The sequence below is a fragment of the Colletotrichum spaethianum genome, assembly GCF_022836535.1.
Source record: "Colletotrichum spaethianum MAFF 239500 DNA, contig58, whole genome shotgun sequence".
Lineage (NCBI taxonomy): Eukaryota > Fungi > Ascomycota > Sordariomycetes > Glomerellales > Glomerellaceae > Colletotrichum > Colletotrichum spaethianum.
Window position 1 is genome coordinate 134,026 of NW_026054828.1, and position 20,984 is coordinate 155,009.

At 48.2% G+C, this 20,984-nt stretch overlaps 3 protein-coding genes across 3 annotated transcripts; 2 read left to right on the forward strand and 1 right to left on the reverse strand.

Moving 5' to 3' along the window:
• Positions 1–5,170: 5,170 nt before the first annotated feature.
• On the reverse strand, positions 5,171–6,775 carry ColSpa_12182 (lipase 2; the record flags this gene model as incomplete). Its single annotated transcript, XM_049278394.1, has 3 exons — positions 5,171–6,220; positions 6,285–6,702; positions 6,765–6,775. 3 exons carry the CDS (start codon positions 6,773–6,775, stop codon positions 5,171–5,173), a joined length of 1,479 nt encoding a protein of 492 aa, XP_049134351.1.
• A 2,275-nt stretch (positions 6,776–9,050) lies between these two features.
• Positions 9,051–10,830, forward strand: ColSpa_12183 (putative transporter; the record flags this gene model as incomplete). Its single annotated transcript, XM_049278395.1, has 3 exons — positions 9,051–9,449; positions 9,561–10,448; positions 10,471–10,830. 3 exons carry the CDS (start codon positions 9,051–9,053, stop codon positions 10,828–10,830), a joined length of 1,647 nt encoding a protein of 548 aa, XP_049134352.1.
• A 1,790-nt stretch (positions 10,831–12,620) lies between these two features.
• On the forward strand, positions 12,621–13,410 carry ColSpa_12184 (uncharacterized protein; the record flags this gene model as incomplete). The annotated part of the gene is made up of 2 exons (XM_049278396.1): positions 12,621–12,708; positions 13,115–13,410. 2 exons carry the CDS (start codon positions 12,621–12,623, stop codon positions 13,408–13,410), a joined length of 384 nt encoding a protein of 127 aa, XP_049134353.1.
• Positions 13,411–20,984: the final 7,574 nt, after the last annotated feature.

Genomic DNA, 20,984 nt, shown 5'->3' on the forward strand with positions numbered 1-20,984 from the left:
GCGGCCGATGTCGCCCGACGAAGAAAAGGCAGTGGCCCGTATTTAGTAGCGCGTCGGATATCTTCGGGGCTTGCTTCGGACCAGAATGGGAAACGGGAAGGTGTAGGTTGATAAGGTGTTAGATTGACGGTGTCATTCGGCTACAGTATCACTAAAAACCGGGTCTGTTGGATAATGGAATATTCTTCTGCTGGGGCGGTACATAAGTGGGGTAAATCAGCTCACCCCGGCCCTGGGAAGATGGAACAAGATGCACAAAAACAATAATCGATGGGATCACTAATCTGGCAACCTCATCTACTAGGTTCACCCGAAAGTGGTAAATAGGATACACTTATCATATCCGACATGACCTCAAGGATCTTTCTGACGTGCATGACGTGTTGGACGATCCTCATAGAGGCGACCATAATCGGCACCTAACTTTCTGGACTGATCGGGATTGCCCGGTCAGCTCGAGAGACTTGTAAAAGGCCGAACAGCGAAGAGATGGCCGCGGGATTAGGTTTTAATCATGCAAGTAGACGCCCGTGACTTTATAAAGAGGACTTGACAAGGCGGTCAAATACACATACACACACACACACACAAAGAGACAAGAAGAAGTCGAATCCAAAGTACGTTCGTCAACTCTTTACAACTAACGTTGGGCTTTGGAAAATAGAGCAGCCTTCTCGATGCACCGCGGTGCGACCGGACAGGTACTGATTTTTCACCCAACACCATAATCGGTGCAAATCACGAGAAGCCGCTTGACAGTGACACTATGGATACAATTTCTTCTGAAGTAGATCTTCGGCAGGATTGAGCAAAGTCGACGAAAACGACGGCGAGAACGACAACGAAACAACTGAAGTTTGGGAGATTGAAAGTTTGGCACATCGAGCTTTGCTGGTGGATATCCCAACCCGACTGACGAAAAATGACGCCGTGTCCATTGGAGAAAATCCTTGTCACCCGCCCACAGGAATCGAAACTCAAAAGTCCGATTAAGCGACCGGGTTGTCAACCTTCCAGTACGTCTTAATAATAACAACCTCAGTCATAAGCCAGGGTCGATAAATGAAAAAATTGATTTTCGCAGCTGGTTGATGGCAGCGCGACCGCCCAGGCCTGGCTTGATGCTAGGACCGAAAAGGAAGCGACAGGGCCATCTTCGAACTGGTGCCCGTGGAAATTCGGCCGCAAGGCTATCAGTCAAGCCCAAGGGGATTTGAACATCAGCTTTAAAAGCAATATTGGCTGCTTCCCTCCTTTCCGATTCTCAAGGGCAATGAAGCGGAAAAGACTAGATCATGATCATCTAGGATTAACTCCAGGTCCGAACACAATGGGACCTGGAACAAAGCCAAAGCAAAGGCCGCGCGCTATGAAAGGGCTGCGTTCTTCTCTGGCTCTGGAATGAGGGAAAGATCTGAGAACTACGAAGCAGATGGTAAAGTTAAAGGTAGGCAACAAAGTAGTCACAGACCACCTACCAACTATTACAGTTACAATCCAACCTAAGAGCCTAACGCCAGTGTCATTTATAATCCAACTAACTCAACCACCCTGCTTCCCACGCAACCCCGCATACCACGCAGCCCAACAACGCGTCACCATAAAACCTACTCCTCTTTTCTAACTATCACAACATCTTCTATTCTACCCCAAACAACGCCATTTTTTGAGGATATCTTTTTTACTATAAGATGAAGCAGTATAGTGAACATGAGCTGCAGCGGGCACTTTGGGATATTGCTGACGGGCTTAGTATCCGCGGGGCAGGTCGCAAATGGGGCATCCCAGAGGCGACTGTACGACAACGTCTCCATGGTACCCAGTCTAGAAATACTGCCTTTGGTAGACTGCAGCGGTTATCTCAGAACCAGGAAGGTCTACTTGCTGAGTGGATATCTAAGCAGGCTGCCCTAGGCTCTGCGTTTTGCCATCAGCAAGTCAAAGGGCTGGCTGAGCGCATGCTGGGCGATGGGCAGCGACCACTTGGGAGGAAGTGGATGCAGCGATTTCTTCGCAGAAACCCATCTATCAGAACCCAGCGATGCAGGGCAATTGACGCTAGGCGAATTAATGGGGCAACTGCTGACATTATCCAGGAATGGTTTCATCGCCTTGATCTGCCAGCAATCCTGCCCATCAAGCCAGCTAATAGATGGAACATGGATGAGACTGGTATCCTCGAGGGCAAAGGAAGCAATGGGCTAGTACTAGGATCGTCAGAGACCAAGTATATCCAGAAAAAACAGCCTGGATCGCGGGCATGGGTATCTCTGATCGAGTGCGTCTCTGCCAGAGGACGCGCACTTCCGCCTCTTGTTATGTATAAGGGCAAGTCAGTCCAGCAACAGTGGTTTCCTCTAGATCTTCAACCCTATGCTAGCTGGAAATTCACAGCAACAGAGAACGGCTGGACAACTGATCAGAATGCCCTAGAATGGCTAGAAAAGGTCTTTATCCCTCAGACTGTCCCAGAGGACCCTTCAGATACTAGACTACTAGTTCTAGACGCCCATCATAGCCATACAACAACAGACTTTCTGTGGCGATGCTTCCGGAACCACATACACCTCCTGTTTCTGCCGCCGCACACATCACACGTCCTCCAGCCTCTAGATCAGTCAGTATTCCGACCTCTTAAGGCAGCCTATAGGAAGTATCTAGGGTACCTAGATATACAAAGCGATTCAACTGTAACAGGCAAGAGGAACTTTATAGACTGTTATAGAAGGGCACGTCTAGACGCCTTGACTATCCAGGTTATTAAAAGCGGCTGGAAACACACTGGGTTATGGCCAGTTGATGTAGCGCAACCTCTATCTAGCCCTTTCGTGTCTAAGGCATCAGCCAGCCAGCCAGCCAGACAGCTAGACGGCCAGACAGCTGGGCAGTCAGGAAGTCAGCAGTGGGATGGAGCTGTATCTATAGTCCCATGGTCAACCCCGCGTAAGTCTGCTGATCTTCAGCGTCAGCTGCACCTATTCAACCAGCTTACGCAAGATACCCGAGAAATCTACACCCAACGCCACCTATTTAGAAAGGTCCAAAAAGGCTGGGACCAACAGGCCTATAGACTGACAGTCCTAGAGCGTCAGGCCCAGGCATTCCAGGCCCAGACGGATAGTCAGCAACAAGGCAGGAGAAAAAGGGTCCAGACGGACCCTAACACGACGTTCGCTAATATCGAGGATATCCGACGGGCGCAAATTGCTGCTGGCGAAGCAGAGAGTAGCACAAGTGAATCCAGTGGATCTGAATTATCTAGTGAAGCAGAAAGTTGCATCTGGGTAGGTGGTAGGGATGAGGAATAATGGATGTTGTTGATGGGTATGGTGATATTGATGGGGGTTTGGGGCTGCGTGGTATGCGGGGTTGCGTGGGAAGCAGGGTGGTTGAGTTAAAGACTTTATCAGAAGTTCCCACAGTCAAAGAGAAGCCCCAGAGTCACACGAGGGAAGCTAGCGATCCGCTCGTATCAAGTTTGTTTATTTCAAGTAGACCAGGGCGCTAGATATAGGGCTAGATATATAGGAATGATTGTGTATTGCCTTAATCCTAGAATCTCTCGGGTATCGCTCTTAAGAGTCGCTTGCGGCTGGGTTGCCACACGCCAATGCTGCCCTCTTCAGGAGACGGGCGATTTTCCACCTGGAGTCAAGGAAAGGCTTTTCTACTCTTTGGCCAGGTCTACGCCTGTCTTTTCATCTATACTATACCAGTCGCGTGCGTTCTGCATCCACTCATCCCAGGTTTGCAGGACAAATGTCTGCTCTACACGTGAACACTCTAGGCAAGCAACCGGTTCCTCGGCCTGCCAAAAGTCAGGAACATGGCATTTCTTCACATGCTTTGAGAAGTTGTCTCCCGAGGCGGCCATATGATCGCATAGGGAACACTTGACCTAGACAGTCAATCGGGTCCTGGCCAAGGATGCTGCCTCCTTGGTAGCTCTCGAGGATGCGGTGCCTGTCACCAGAAATGGTGTGTTGACCTTGCCATGTTTCCTTTCGACGTGGCTGTCCCAGCTGAAAGGACAGCCGATAATCGCTTCAGGCATCCCCAGGCGAACACAGTCGGGGCAAGATGTCGCGCTTGAACGAACCGATTCGTGAAAGAGCCGCATCTAAAGAGGCACCTGCCCCTGTCCCCGCTCCCGTCTGTGGATCCCGGTCCGGGGACTAATTGGCGCAGGGCACCTGACTGAGAGTCGTGCAGATTGTAGATTGGCCGATCTGTCAGAATTGCCCAGTCAAGAATTAAGTAAGGAGATCGAAAAACTAAACCGTTTGGTTCCGGTGAGCTTCCTTCGCCTGCCATACCCAGACTCCTATCGACTCCGTAGCGTTGCAACTGGCCGCGTGGATCTTCTTAGTAGGCTGTTCTTGACGTCCCGGGGCACGCTGAGCCGTGACGCCTAAAGCTGCAGCCTGGTCCTTCATCTTGGAGTACTTTTTTCGTCGTTCGTCCACTACGAGGACCGAAATTTGTGCCTTGATCCTGTGGATGTCATTCGTCACCCTTTTCACCTGGAGTTAATCTGCTCCCCTGGACTCACGGGGTTTCTGCCGCTGCTACCGAAGGGCCAGATATCGTTGCGACCTTCTCATCCGCCTAGGTCGTCTTTAGTGCGCTAAATCAGGTGGACCCTCCAGTTTCGCAAATTACTAAGTTCTCGCGCTTAGGGTTGGAGTGTGCCTATCTTTCCCGCACGGGGAAACCTGGAGATAGCGAGTTAGTGCGCAAGTCAAAGGGCAATCGTGTCGAGTCAAGTGGCCCACCGACCTCGGATTTTCATCCGGGCACTGATATGATGATATCAAAAGCACGCGAGTCATTGGGAATGCTATGAATGCTCACCCGTATCTGCAGTGATTGGGCTTTCAGGCTCTCGTCTGGAAGAATAGACGGAGCCTTGATCGAGAATATTGAGCCTCCAAGATGGCATTGCAGGATCAACCCATTACGTAGTTACATCCAGCTTGCACATGACATAAGTGGCAATTCGGTCCATTCTCGAGACGATGGCTTAGGGTTAGGCGGCTTCAAGTTGTCAACTGTTTAAAGTTGAGTCGCCAAAGCACAATTTGCATTGAGCTGGAGGAGAAAAGCGTATCTGGAATTCCCCGAACTGCCGGCCACAAGAACCCGCCCTGGCGGACATCGCCGGAGAGCTCTAGTCCTCCCACCTCTCTGAAACTCTCCACCAAAATTTACACTGCTCCTCACCCCACCTATAATCCTGCATCTGCGCAGCTGTTCCCTTGCCAGTCCCGCCGGCCCTTTCATCGTTCCCTTCACCAAGCACCATGGTCGAGGGTCTGCCATCCTTCCAAGGCGTCCACTCCTCCCTCGCGGCAAACTTGCCCTTCTTCAGCGCAGAAGGATCTCCCTTGGTGATAAAGCTAACGCAGTACGCGTGAAACTTCCCCGAGACTTCGTCTTGTGCGGACGAAATCCCTCGCACTTCCGGGTTATACGTCTGATATCGCATCTGGTCGCCGTGGACGGCGCCCAAAAGCGCCGTCTTGTTCAGGGCCCAGTGATACAGGAATACCGGGGGGTCTGGCGGCGAGTTGCTGGAACCCCAAATGGCCGTCTGGCGGACAGGGCATGTGTACGCGTAGTGGCCGTAGGCGGCCTCAATGCGGCGGTATTGAGCTCCCACGCCGAACTTGGCGAGCATTTGGTCCGTATAGGGCGAGCTTGGATCCGTCACAGGATCGGGGTACAACGCTCCCAGCTCTGCCAGCTCAGACTTGGTGAGGTGAGGGAGCAGCGTGTTAAAGAAGTCGATGAAATCTGTCGAGGCGTTTGCGGTCTTAGGCACGTAGTTGGCGCCCTCATTATGGGTGGAACCAGTCAGCATGGGCACCTTATTCCAATTGCCTGACTTCCAGGCGTCGAGAGGTCGACGTGAGATGATCTGACCGTCCAGGACGGGCTGCCATGCCCAGCGAACCGATGGTTCGGATCGCGCAAAGACCTCTTTGCCAGCCCTGTCAACTGTTTCAGAAGACAAGGCTCGCAAACATCCCAGGATATTAAGGTCGCGAAGGTCCTTGTAGTGACCGCACGGAGTAAGATTCAGAAAGTTCCGGAAGTGCTGTGTGTTGAGCGCAGAGGAGGGCGGGTGGATAGTCCTTGCGGTATGTGCGCCGCTGTCCAGGATGGCTTTGTGGTAGAGCTTTTTCGGCTGCTTGACGTCCATGATGAGGTGTCCAATCTGGGCTGTGTCAGTCGCGGTGGTTCATCTTCTAGGAAGCAAGACTGTGGACAGTAGCACTTACACCATGCGCAGCGGCGCTGAGGCCCATGATTGTTACATCATCCGGGTTGCCCCCGAAGTCGGCAATATTCTCCTGCACCCACTCGAGAGCGGCGTACATATCCCGCAGGCCAAGATTTAGAAGACCCTCCTTTTCAGTGAGCTCAGTGTTGAGCCCGCCAAATACACCTATACGATACTGCATGCTGACAGCGACGAAAGGCTCCGGTGAATGAGCCAGCATAGTGTATGTGTTGTGCATCCTTGCTGCGCCGCGATTAAAGGCGCCGCCGGGGATGAGCACTGACACTGGCAGCTTTGCCCTCGACGTATCGTGACCGTGCGGCTTGAAGACGTTAACGGTCAAACAGTCCTCAGACTCGGTGTCAGGTCCGAGTAGAGGGTCCTCCAAGAACGGGACCAGCTGATTACCGGGACATCTTCCAGGTCTCGGTCAATCTCATGTTCTCAGCATGTGCTTTTGATGGGTTCACGCACTCACCTAGGCCCCATGTAGAATGCTTCCAAAGTGCCATTGCCTTCCGGCACAGGCACGGCAGGCTTGAACCTCAGGTCATTGATGGGTGGCAGTGCGTAGCGGATGCCAAGGAAACCTTCGACGGGTGCCGGAATCTTGCCATCATCGAGTAGCTTGCCGACAACTATTCCCTGCTTGATCGTAACTGTCGGATGGGCGTTATGACTGCCGAGGAGGTGCTGCCTTGCATTTGGGAAGTAGACCAGCAGAGCAGCCAGAAAGACTGGGATTACTGCAAAAATTCTCGGCGTGGCAGTGTTGGATGGGCCGGGAGTTTTGGTCCCGGGTGGTGCAGAAAGCGCAGTAGTTATGGTTGAAGTTACTGAGGTAGCACGGTACAGCGCGACGTTTCATCAGATAGACAGTCTTATTACTCGGCTGTTCCGTGGCTTTAGTATTTTACCAACCGGTCAGGGATCGAAGTCAAGGGACTACTTTATTCGGCATTCACCCCCGAGCTCCAGCTGCTCATGGGCTCTGGTGCCGGCAACGTGACTCCGCCCGCGAAACTCCGAAAGCAGTAGGTCGGAATATCACCAACGACCGATGACGGTCCGATACTACTCAGAACTGCCGTACAGGCCAGAATTCCTTCGAGCCCGGGATATGCCTTTCTACATAGATAATCATCGTGCCCTTACTGCCTCTCCTGCAATCCAGAGTGGTGGCCGAAACTCGGAACCATGAACCGTTTTGATCGGATCATCATTCTGGCCATGATAACACTAATTGACATGCATACGTCTCTAGACTCGAAGAGACTGAGAGTCGGCGCCAAGATTTGGGTCCTAGGGTGGGCATGCTGCAGATTTCTAGGTTCCCTTATCGTAGTCTGAGCCATCTTGCAGCTGGTTCACGATCGACTCCTATCAACTCCGACGAACTCCGAACTTGTTCAGACGATAGGTAGAGCGGACAAGGTGGCGAAGCAGCAATTGCCGTCTCGGATCGTTATCCGTATTTCGATACGTTACCGTCCGCGGTATAGTCGATTGTTGAGGGCCTCAAGACAAAACTTGTCGGATGGATCAAATGCGGTCGCGGAGCTCGACGGCAGACTGCATCAATATCTCCTCGCAATTGCTTTCAACTAGGTGCGAGCAGATAACTGATATAATCCTCATTGTAAATACAGATTAGGCGAAGCGAGCGAGCCCAATATGAAGCGGTTCAGTAGCTCCCTCGCCGCGAATTTCATGGAAGCTTGTTACAAGATGGGTAAATCTTGAAAATCCCATTTGCCATGTAAACGTCAGGTACTAACCTGGGCATGCTTCTCTGAGCTGGATTGCGCTAGATAGATTGATCGATGATATGGGCACTTTGGCAAATGAGGATTGCCTCATCAAGAAGCTCCCTTGCCTGTCCAGCCCGCGTTATGTGCCCTTAATGAGCAAAGAGGAGCCGCATGAACTTGTGGGGGAGTGCAATCATGTTCACCTCAGTACAAAACACCTTACACGCAGCCTTGCAACACGTGATGGACACGAAACGGCGAAGAGGCCTAATCAGCTGTCCACCGAGGCGAGATTGACAGTGCTGGAGGAATCAAGTGAGGGACAAGCTGGACGAGCTCCTTGGACCGCATGAAAATGCTCACCCCATAACATAACCATTAACTGAGAGAAACGTTCAAAAAGCGCATCAGGATCGACATGACCAGAAACTCAGAGCGGTACTGGAGAAACATACCGCTCCGGGCCCAAAGTCTAGCAGACTGTGGTCGCAGGAAGCAATCTTAACTATTTCGGGTACAACACAACCCGAAATAGAAAACTGTGCCTCAATATTAGCCATATGTCAACAGAGCTCCATGAATATAACTACCAGCCGGTTCATGCTGGTGAGAACCTTGCGCACAAGGCCTCAAAGGCGGGGGATGATGAGAAAGCAACGATACGCCAGTCTGGGGTATCACCGACTAGGGCCAAGATAGGCCGGGATTATGGTCATGTTCTCCATGATAAGTACTGGCCCTACTCTTGGGACCCGAGTCCCTGGTGGGTGACGACATGGAAAGGCATCGGAGACCTTGTCCGATTATATTGTTATGGATAGCTCCTGCGGGTACGTACTTACCCTGATACCGCAGAAGTACGGCCTCGTGTATTTAAGTTATGGATGTGGCTCTCTTTCCAAAACTTTCAACAAGACAGCTGAAGGTTAATACGCTCTTGAGTCCAGTCGAGCGTTTTAACACCACCAAAGTTTACAATCATTCTCGCGCCGCCACTAGCCGGGAGCCTCACCATGGCTGACAACGTCACCAACGGGAAGACCGACAAGCTCACGGCCATGGACGACAAGAAGGCTCAGGACGACTGCATCAAGGCCCAGTCCAACGTCAACGGCGACTGTGAGGTCGTTGACGACATGAAGAGCGCGGTGACCGTGAACCTCGACGAGGCTCAACTGTTCCTTCACGAGCATGACATCCCTAATACGAGTCTCGAGGCGCTTATGAGCGACGAAGCAGCCTTGAAGAGGCTACGCAGCAAGATCGACTGGCAACTGATGCCTCTTCTTTGCGGAACATATCTCCTCCAATATATCGACAAGCAGGCCCTCAGCTACTCTGCCGTCTTCGATCTCTTCACTTCCACCGGCATGACAAGCGACGAATACAGCTGGATGGCGTCCATTTTCTACGTATGTCGTACAGCGGTTCAGACCCCTTCTTATCTGGGCACTGGATATTCTAGTATCGAGACCACATCCTCCTGACTTTACAGAACGAGCGCTGACTTTCAATTTGCGCAGTTTGCTTACCTGGTGGCCGAGTGGCCCGCATCGTACATTGCCCAGCACTACCCAACCGGCAAGATTGTCGCGGCATTCGTTCTCACCTGGGGCACGATTCTCCTCTGCACAGCCGCCGCGCAAAATTTCACCGGGCTCGCTATCTGCCGGTTCCTCCTCGGCGTCTTTGAATCGGTCATCACTCCAGCCTTCATGCTCATCGTTTCGCAATGGTTCGACCGCGGGAAGCAGCCTGCGCGTGCCGGTCTCTTCTACTGCTTCAACGGCATTGGCAGCATGACCGGCGGTGTGCTCTTTTACGGAGTCGGTCAGGCCAAGGGATGGGACGTCTGGCGCATCATCTACGTTCTCTGCGGCGGTCTGACCGTTATCTGGGGAGTCGTTCTCTACCTCTTCATGCCCGACAACATTCTGACCGCCAAGCGCTTCACCATCGAGGAGCGCGCCATGCTCATTGCTCAGAACGCACGCGCCCGTGGTGGTGTCTTCAACAGCAAGATCAGGATGAAACAGGTCAAGGAAGTCTTCCGCGACGGCCAGGTCTGGCTTCTTTTCTGGTTTGTGCTGTTCAACGAGATCATCAACGGCGGCATAGCAAACTTTGTGAAGCTCATCGTCAAAGGATTCACCCATGATGCCCTCCTCACGACTGCATATGGCATCCCGTATGGTGCATTCACGGCTATCTATATGTTCACCGGCCCATTAATGGCATCTCGCTTAAAGAACTTCCGGACATACGTCATGATCATCTGGCTGCTGCCGACGCTGATCGCTGTCGTCCTGTTTTGGCAACTTCCTCGCTCCAAGAAGGGCGGTCTTCTGGCCGGCTACTACATGGCATGTCATATTCTGTCATTCTTGTCTCGAACCATCCAACTCTTGGCCGTATTTGCTAACGTGGTTTTAGTGTTCTTCTTTTACCGGTGCCCTCATTGTCGCTCTCCAAATGCCTGCCTCCAACGTCGGTGGCTACACCAAGAGGACCACAGCCACCGCCATTGTTTTCCTCGCCTACTGCATTGGCAACATCATTGGGCCCCACGGCTTCATCGGCTCCGAGGCCCCCATCTACCAGACCGGCTGCAAGCTCATCATTGGCTGCATTGCTGCTCAAGTGGCTATTGCTATTGCCCTAAGGCTGCTCCTTATCCGCAGGAACAAGATGCGTGATGCCGAGCAGAGCGGCTCTCCTCCCGAGGCGAATGACGCGGCGGTGCTGGAGGACTTGACCGACTTTGAGAACAGGAGCTTCCGGTACATGTACTAGACTGGCGTCTTCTAACTGCAACCTCCACTACATGTATTCATTGCAATGCATCATTGCTCGGAGTATCTGACGCATCACCTCTCGTATTATTTGACTGCAAGTCTTGATTGATTTACACTCTATAGTCCATACCATAGTAGCGATTCGTCAATCATGAACTTAACTGATTCTATGCAGGCCTTTTACGACCATTGCCGTAAACTTGCCGTGACCTTTCAGTTTTAAACCCCCTCCAAGCCAATGGGATAAGAATATTAAGCGTCTGCTACGACCAACAGTTCTCTTGCCTGCCTACCCTAAAGGTAAACAGTTAATCATGTTGACTCAATAGGCTAATTAGACAAACAAGTTCCTACGAAGTCTAGACTGCTTCTTCTCCTACAAGGCCTTCTACGCAGCACCTTGTAATCCTTAGTCCTAGCCTAATACAAGCCTTAGACTATTAGCTAACGTAATGTGTTATGTTTTTTCCTTGGTGCCTAGCATAACGCTAAGAGCAGTCTGTGCCTTGATGCCGAGAGGCTAACAGGTTGACTTGGTAGGTGAGTGTCCCTAGGGAAGGCTACTTCAGCCTAGTGCGGAGCTGAACGCATTAGCTGACTTAATGAGTCGGGTTTTTTCCCTAGGGCATCTAGTACAGCGCCAAGAGTAGCCTGTGCCCTTATTGTCACGGTCAAATATCCGACAGTGGCATTTTCTGCTAACAGATGGCTGAGGTCGATACTTAAATGCAGTAAGGTAAGTCTTGTTGATATTCTCATTGGTCTATTAGTGTCTAGTAATTAGCTAGGCACTTTAAGGCGGAGGTAACTTGTTTAGCTTTCCAGCAGAAGGATAAGCTAAGAGTCACTTATGAGAGGGTGAATCACGAAGTTAATTGCTGAAGGGCTATAGAAGTCTGTTCTTCGATGCGCCCAAGTCCATTCTATATACAAGTCCTCATGATTGGGCCTCTGGTGATGGTGAGCGCTTGTTGCTAAGGTAGCGCTCATTGCCTTATCTTATCTTCACGCGACGTTTACCGACATGCTACTTAAGGATAAAACGTTTCTTGCCTAGGTTTGCTGCGCGCCGCGCTGGCTTAAAAATTCGTAGCAAACCACCCCATGGTATCCCATTCAACAAGCATAACATTATATAATGGAAACCCTATGATATAGGTTGTTTTCTCATTTACCCAATACTAAGATTCGGAAAGTAGAGCTAAATCATACGCAACAGAAGATATGCTCTTCCGTTGGTCAGTAGGGATCATATAGCCAACAATGTTCTCGTATTCGTCAAGGATCTCGGCTTTTAGACTCTCCAAGTTCTTCTGGTTGCCGTTACGGTTGAGCCGTTGGAGAAATGGTAGGGCAGCCGTCTCTTCGGCCAGGCACGCCTCAAAGTTGCAAGACTCAGCTGGCTCGGACCTTCACCATTTAACCTTTACCGAGTCAACAGTCTACATGCTGGCTTGCTCGACGATGAACAAGCCGCCAAGTTCTCGGCCGGATCTTATGTTAATAATCGCTACAGGGCATCACGTGTGGCGTTGGCCATGGATTCTTTCTACCGGCGTGTTGGCCCTCACCGCTGTTGGACTGTTCATAGACTGCTGGAGAACGAGGACAACGCTATCTCGCTATGCTGAAACATGCGCCTTCGACATCGGTGATTAGGATCAGTGAGTATGCCATTTCAAGTCGTTTGAACTACATTTAGTAATTGCCACAGGTCCTGAATCTAGTGTCATCTAACTCGAACCCAAACTCTTCGAGGGCGCTCTATCCTACAACTCGACAGGCGATATGGTCCGAGAGCAGGCGCCTTATGAGAGAATATGGGTCGGAGATCCAGGCCCGGAGATGGACCGTCTATGGGATCATGTTGAAGCTGGTACAGTCTTTTGGTACTCTTGCTGGTTGCTTTGATACTGATGTTAGCCAGTTGCATATAGCATCGACAGTACTCTTGCAAGGGGCCGAGGCCGACCTTGTGCGATCGTACTACGCTTGGGAACGGTTACTGGGTAACAGGTCTCGATGTTTTCCACCAGGTCCATTACATTGTATGCTCTGTCCATGAGATTGAGTCATCTGTTTACAGAGCTGACTTGTGTCTAGAATCAAGTACGAAAAGCCCTTTATGCGGAATACTATCCTCCCTCCCGGAGCAGTCGAGCACACAAGCTTCATTGGGGTAGGTCTCCTCTCCCATTGAACTATGCCTGTGACTCGTTGAACCCGTGGTCCAGGTTCAGGTATACTGTCTAAGACTGACACTAACAATGGAACCCTGGCAGAACACTGCCTCGACTACGTGCGACAGGCCGTCATGTGCAATGCCAACACTACCCTTGTGACTCATAAATGGTTCAAGTCGGCACAGACGTTTGGACCCAATTTCCGCACACAGCACACATGCAGAAACTACGAGGCACTGATGGATTGGTCACTGGCGAGGTCACCGAACGTGAGGGCACAGCAAGGTCCCGGCTCCAAGGTTGCCGAGGACGAGACAATGGTCATGTCGGGTGAGCGCCTAGAGAAAACAAAGGCCGGACTGGGCGTCAGTGCTCATGGATATCACAGCCCCTGAGAAAGTAGATCACGATGTGAACCAATACCTTGCATTGGCCCTCCAAAAGGATAATACAGTGCCTCGTTGTGTTGGAAGTGCTCATGTACCTTCGTTTTTCCAGTAGAGAATTTACCTCAAGTTATCATAATTCTAGACCGTGTCTTCTGGTTTACAAATGGCACACTACAGAGCAGGATTGATTGTTGGCTATTATGTAAGTTTAGTACCTTTGATAGGGTTATTCCACTGGAAAACCTGTATCAAGTAAGTTTGAAACTAACAGTGAAACCTGCCCTGTGCTGTAGGTATTGTTGTCACCCCTCCTTACGCAGAGGAAGACTCGGGTCTTCCACGTTACACAGCATAGAGCTTCGCAAATGCCCCATTAACCCTCACCAATAGCTCCTCTGGCTCACCATACTCAAGTAACACGCCCCCATCTAAAACAACAACCTTATTAAATCTATAGACACCAGCAAGACTATGCGTTACCATGATGACAGTGCTAGTTGCGAACTCTGACTTGACGATAGCTTCTATGTAAGATTCGGTGTTAGCGTTAATACTATGAATTATAAGTGATACTTAGTGTCAGCTTTCATACTGCATCATAATATCATTTTTTAGATATAAACGCAGGAAGAGGGAAGGTCTGTTACTTACCTGCTGCTCGGCTCATCTAAAACCAAGACCAGGCTCTTGCGCAGAAGCGCACAGCCAAGGCAAAAAAGCTTTCTTTGCCCTTAGGACAAGAAGTCCTCTTCCATCTTTATATTAAGTATTGAGAATTCTAGAGGGTAAGAGGTCTATGTGCTCTCCTTTGATCAGAAGATATCCCAAAGCCTAACTTTCTGCAGAGCAAAGATAATATTAGTATTTGTAGCCTTGCCATGCAGATCTACATTCAGTCTAACACTCCTGCTAAATAAGAAAAGGTCTTATGTAAGATATGTGAGCTTTTAGTAGGTGACATCTTTAGGTACTAATACAAGATTAACTTCGTTTACGATAATCCTCCCAGTAAACTCCTTGACTATACTGAGCAGGGATAAGAGAAGTGAGGTTTTGCCACTTGCAGCACTTTTGTTAGCAAATTTCTTGTTATAAAGCTTATAAAATAATTTATGTTTATAACTCTTATCTTCCTGTCTTACCGCATATAGTAACTTTCTCCCTGGCCTGAATCGAAATATTGATATTGCGAAGCACGGGGTGACTATGGTATGATATTAGCTACTGATTTAGACTGGTACAAAACTCCAGAAAGTATAAAGTGAGATATAGATACCTATTATAGTGAGCCGACTAATTCTCAATGACCACCAATCCTTAAGACAGCCAGCCAGCAAGAATCCTTGTATCCACAATTTCGCAAGGTATCTTGGTCGGGGTATCCTTGGAGAAAGTCTTCACGCGCGAAATGGCACCCAAGGACGTCTCGAGCAAGGTCCAAAAGGTGATAAGGGCAGCTAAGGATTGGCCAAGATTCATCATGCTGACAAGGGTAATGCCAAGGAAACCGGCGTCCAGTCTGCTGTGGAGCGTGACGCCTAGGGTGGTGAGGAGTATCGCGAGCCCAGCGACCGTCAGTCCTAATACAAAAGTCAGCCATCATTGAATGCAAAGGAGCAAGTAATAAGGCTTCTAGGCCTTGTTAAGGAGGGCAAGATTCTTGGCGATATGGTTGCTTGTCTAGCTATATGCTTGGATAGTGGTGATGCCCTGGAGAGACTCTAGAACGTAAGAATAGAGAGGTGCTTTTGCTTCTAGGCTAAGCTAATATTAGTACTTTATATTATTTGTAAGGTAATAATAAGTATTACTTTAGTAGTTGAAGCTGCTGAGATGTCCTTAGATAAAAGCGCTGGAGAAAGAAGAGAGCGCTAACGACAAAAGGCAGTATAGCTATGAAGTAGGAAATAGCAACAATGGCTAACGCTATAATTGCAAAACACGTAACAAGCTCTATAATTCTTAAATTAGTGACCAGCTTCCTAGAGGATTACATTAAAATTACTATGGACGAAAGCTTGCATTCACAAGCACCCCAGGTAAGGTCATGTTAACCAATTGCATATCTTGACTGAATTTATTATGGGAAAGAAATACTTATAGGTTAGTTTATACTTTTGTTATTTTATGCGAAAATCATGATATACCTGTTAACTAATACTTTAGTGTTGGTCTTAGCGAGAAAAGACATTGGAGCTCTATTGATACCATAAGAACATAAACAAGCCACTAGCAACAAGAATTCTGTGATCTTACCGTATAACTGCCCAAAGCACAGTCAAGTGGAGAGACTGTGCAGACTTAGGTACGATCACTACGTACATGTAGCTGGGTATAATCATTAGCATAAGAGCCTCAAGCATGATGCTTGGTGAGCCTCTAGGCTTTGATAAGTCAGGTTTGACAATGTAGGAGAAGAACTTACTAGACTACAGAAATAAGACTAGCCACAGTAAAAACACCAAAAAGTACATATAATCTAAGCCAGTAGCTAAGCCGTGATGCTTATAATCCGTCACTGCTTTGGGCCTATAGTGTGATCTATGTATCTGTGCTTACCTATATTAGCTTTAAGCCTGACTTACTGTAGCTAAGTGGTACTAAACTAGTACTGATAAAAAGGGGTAGATTTAATGGAAGAAGTATGTTTATATTGTAAGGTGCTGAATGTTACGTTTAAAGCTATGAAGATACTAAATAAGGCAAAGCTAAGCTATCTTATAGACAAGAAGTAGTATAAATAAATAGATAAGTTTCTTACTTATCTATTGTTATCTTGTTTTGTGCTTAAGCCCTAAGTTTTACTAGCTGAAATTTTTGGAGGTAGGATATTTCTTAAGCTTGCTGAAGAGCTATTGTCTCTGGCTAGATGTGGCGTAAGAGAAGCTATATTTTTAGATAAGCTCTGTTAAATGATTTGTTCTTGGTCGTCAAGTATGATAATTTGGTCTGCGATAGCGCATAGGCTTACTGTATGTGGTTATTAGTAGGAACGATACGTTTTCCTAAACGCTATATAAGCTATTTAAAACTTATTGTTACTTACCAGAATGCATGGCCAAAATGGCTGCCATACCCAGCTTCCAGATCAGTCTATTAGCTCCAAAGACACGCGTGGTGACAATGTTATGGGTAGCGGCATCCAGACTGCTTAGTATATCATCCAGAACAGCAATAGGCTTGCGCGCATAAAGTGCCCAAGCTAACGACTATTTCATCTCAGTACGCAATACAATTATCAGGTGCTGAAACAGTTCTTACCAGGCGTTGCTTCTGCCTACCGCTAAGCGAAACCCCTTTGCTCCCGACATTCGTCGCGTCACCGTCCAATAACTGCAGCAGGTCTACTTGTAAAGCGTAAACGTGAATGACAGTATTGTACCAAGTAGCGTCAAAGTTAGTTCCCGAGACAATGTTTTCTCGGACAGAGCCATTCGAAACCCACAGGCTTTGATCGCAATAGGCTAGCTTCTTGCTACTGATCTAGACAGAGCCGTTGAATATGGTGGCTTCACTAAGAATAGCCTTTAGAATAGTAGACTTGCTATAGCCGACTAGTCCTAAAATGACTATAAGATGATGATCTTGGCTAATGCGCAGTGACATGTCTTTGATTACATGGCTAGAGCCTTGCTAGCCAACGGTAGTATTATGGATGATCACATGGTCAGAGTTGAAGATCGTACGAGGAAGAGGCTTTTTTAGTGTTAATTGTGGACTTTGAATCATTTCCACATAGTTATAGCCTAAAGGCGTCTAAATCGTGTCTGGCTTATTGTAGGTCTCCAGATTCGTTATTTCTAGCGGGCATTCAGGTAGTCGTTTGTTGTCCCAGGACTTGCTAACAAAAAAGTCTTGGATTCTCTGAAAGTAACCTAAGGCAGCATATACCTGAGGAATCACCACTAACAACTTGCCTAGAGGCTCCATGAGGATGGAGAGAATAGACAAGGCTATGACTGCCTGCAGCATTATTATAAAGCTATTACCTTGAACTTTGGCGGCAATTACAAAGGTTATAAATGTGAAGAACTGGGAGAATAGCGAGGGTAAGTTTACTATGATTCATTAGTGCCTAGCTAAATCAACTTAGAGGTGCGCTTCAGCTTACTAAGGCAGATATTAAAGCTGGATAAGCGCCTGAACCTCTTGGAGAGGTCTAGTTTAGTAATACGCATACCCTGTATAAGAGATTCAAATTTGTTACTAAGGCTTAACATCTTAACACTTCTTATTGAGCTTAGGGTATTTATAGTAAAGTTAATCTTTGCTTAAATCGCCTCAAGCTAGACCTTCTAGCGGGCAGTCATAAACCTAGCTGCTCTAACTAATATAATGGTTGCTACTACTAAGTCATAAAGTTAATAACATAAACCAGTATATAAAGCAACTCTAAGCTTAATTAACATAAGTATATTGACTTACTTAACGTAATAATGACTAGAGTGACATAAACGGGACCGATTTATATCTATAAGAACCACATAGCAAAAGCAAACTAAATAACACTTGCCTAACTTTTGGCGACTACAAAATGCCAAGTCTCGCAGATTCGTTTGACGTCTATACTAATTAAGGTTATTACAGCAGAGTCACCGACTTGCGTCAACAGCGATTACACAATCTTCTCATAGATCAGAGAAATAAGGCCTCCCCTGACCATAGCCATAAGTCAAAAGGAAAAGTGCTAACAAAAGCCTATCACAATCTTATAATACATATATCTAATTAGTAGTAATCTAGGCAAGAAAAAGGAAATTGAGCTTATAGGTATCCCTGTATAAACTAATACTATAACACCGATTAGGCCATATCCTTGGTTCTTAGTTTGCTAGTTAATAGGAGCCGATATAGTTTCTATGATCTAGCGGATAAGGAAAGGCTATGCAAGGCTAAGTGTAACCAGACAAAGACGAGGAAGCGCAATCTTGGCAACTTCTAACCGCCAGGCCAAAAGCATAGCCAGAGCTAAGGCGTACTTGTGCCGATTGTGGTCTACTTTCTCTGATGCATGAAACAAGGTCAGAATACTAGACAATAATTTTGCTACAAAAGGGCTCAAATAGTTCTCACTTTTATTTATCTATCGAACCTATAGCTTACCTAAAAGCTTGGAAGATCTAAGCTTTTCATTGATGGACTCGAGATCTTCAACAGCTAAGATGCGCCGGGATCCATCAGAAAGCAAGTGTCTCAACCACCAAAAAAGCCCACGACTGAGGAGGCCACTTGTTGCCTCGCGTGAGAAGCCGTGATACGCATCAGCCAGGATTTTCCTTTTGTTCTTGGTCTCTAGGACGAGAATCAGAACCTGGATGGCTAGAGCAGCGGTGAGAATAGCTGGCATGAGATGTTTGTCCGATGCCAGGAGCCAGGCGGTTCGGACACGCGCGCCGTTCAGGGGTAGTGAAATTATGAGATAACCAGTGATTATGAAAGATGGCCGTAGGCTTTTGCCATGTTGAACTTGGGACAGGACAGCGAGGGCGAGAGCGGCGCAGAGACTTAACACGGATGAGGCCAGGGTTGCGCGAGTGGTGAATCCATGTCCCGAAGCCCATAAGATCAGCAAGGCTAAGTTCAGTCCGGCATAAACGAGAGTCGATACCTGCCAGCCTATGTTAATGACATGAACTTGCTAATAATTACAAAAAGTGTAACAACAAGGGTGACCGAGAAGTACGAACGAGTTTGAACATCGACAGAAGTAGTGATGGCCTCACAGCCGAAACGGCTTTGAAGATACGGGCCACCTGAATAGGGGCAATCAGGAGAAACCCAGCCGAAAGCGGGATAGACAGGACGCTTTCTTCGAATAGCACTATGGAAAGATCATGTCAGTGACTAGCCACAAAGTATCGCATTATCATTCAAGGGCTGCGTACCTGTGAAGTCGAACCCGCCTCGACAAGACTCCGTGGCGACGGCTGGCCCGAAAAGCTCATCGTGGCAGACATTCGACACATTATTCATGCTGGGTCACAGAATATCGGGTGAAGCCTGGTGAATTATTGAAGGTTTCGTTGGTAAAAGGGGTGATTGGATGGACAGGAAAGGATCTGGTCCTCACGGTACTGGTTCGGCTTTGAGCGAACACAAGGACACAAATGAAAGTGAAGCTTCCCGAATGTCGTAAGGTGAGGAATAAAGAGAGGTACCGTGCAATCCTTTTAACCGACCTAGGCACGCACATTAGCAATGATCGGCAACAAGAGCCTGTCACGGCTTCACTCTGATTGGTTTGAGTGGGTGGGCCCTAGGGGGGTTATCTAACTTCCTTCCTTATCTTCCACCTCACTCTGCAGCTTAGATAAAGCTAGCATAAGATTGACAATGTAGGATTGGGGCACAGATGGCGAAGCCACTGCATCTGACCTCCTTATCTTTCACCTTACTCGGCAGCTCAGACTACCTACATAGGCATGTTTACCTTATCCGGTGACATGTTGCAAGAAGGAAACCATGGGAAGATCTCCACGCGCGTCTGTATAACACTTTAGATGCTGTCGTAGAGTCACCACTTAGGGTGGAAAAGACATAAGGAAAACGGCTTAGATTTCTACGTGCAGGATTGCCTTGTCCGAAACGAATAAATACGTATCCTGCGTGGTGGATCCGCACGAAGGGACCGGACTAATAGTTAATCCGGGCCCGGCGCAAATCTCACAAGGCTGCGCGATGCGCGTGGGGGCATCGCGACAGATGCAGTATCACATATCACTCAGGTAGCATCAGTGTACGTTCCACGACAAAGGACCTAGTCGCAGAGAAAGGCGTCTTGCCCTCTGCTTCTGCCTGCTGTTGCGGGGCTGGCTGTGATAAATAGTCGAACTGTCGGTCAGCTATGGTCCAAAAGAACGGCGATGGGATAGAGATGGAGGTTTACGGGGTTTGCAAGTAGGTAGTGGACTCCGCTAGTCGAGACAATTCACAGTCTTAGGTAAGAAAATTAATACAAAAAGCTGCTAGCTACTTGACCTCTTACCAAGATTCTAGTCAAATCTAATTTAGTATTAACAAGCCGTAAGAACCCCTTAGTCTAATGTGCGCATTAACCCGTTAGTTAACTTAACCAGTCGGTCGGTTTTCCCTCCCCCCTACTACTACAGTGCTCAGCTAGCCCAGCACTGACCCAACAGTAGCCCATACCCTCTTACAGCGCTTTAATTTAACGCCTAGCAGAGAAGGGAAAAAAAGGCCTAATTAACTATTTAACTTAACAGGTTAGCGTTCCTATTTTTATAAACACAACAAGCTATAGTATTACTTGTTAAAAGACCTTGTAAAAAAGAAGTAGAGACGCTTGTAACGGTCCAAGGCGTGTATATTTGCAACAGGCTATGGCGACTACTACGAGTATCCTTAGATGAGGAGGAAAAGAGGAAAACAACAGTTCACCGCTCCATTGCTGGCCTGATCAGGTCTATGCCGCACTGACCATCGGGTTGTCGGCTTGGTGGGTTCCGTGGTGGACCTGATCAGGGGTTGGTGGTCTCGGCCACGATATCTAGGCCGCGGGATCCAGCAAGGCCTCATACGGGCTCAGCCCGTTACATAAACAAAAGTAATACTATTCGTGA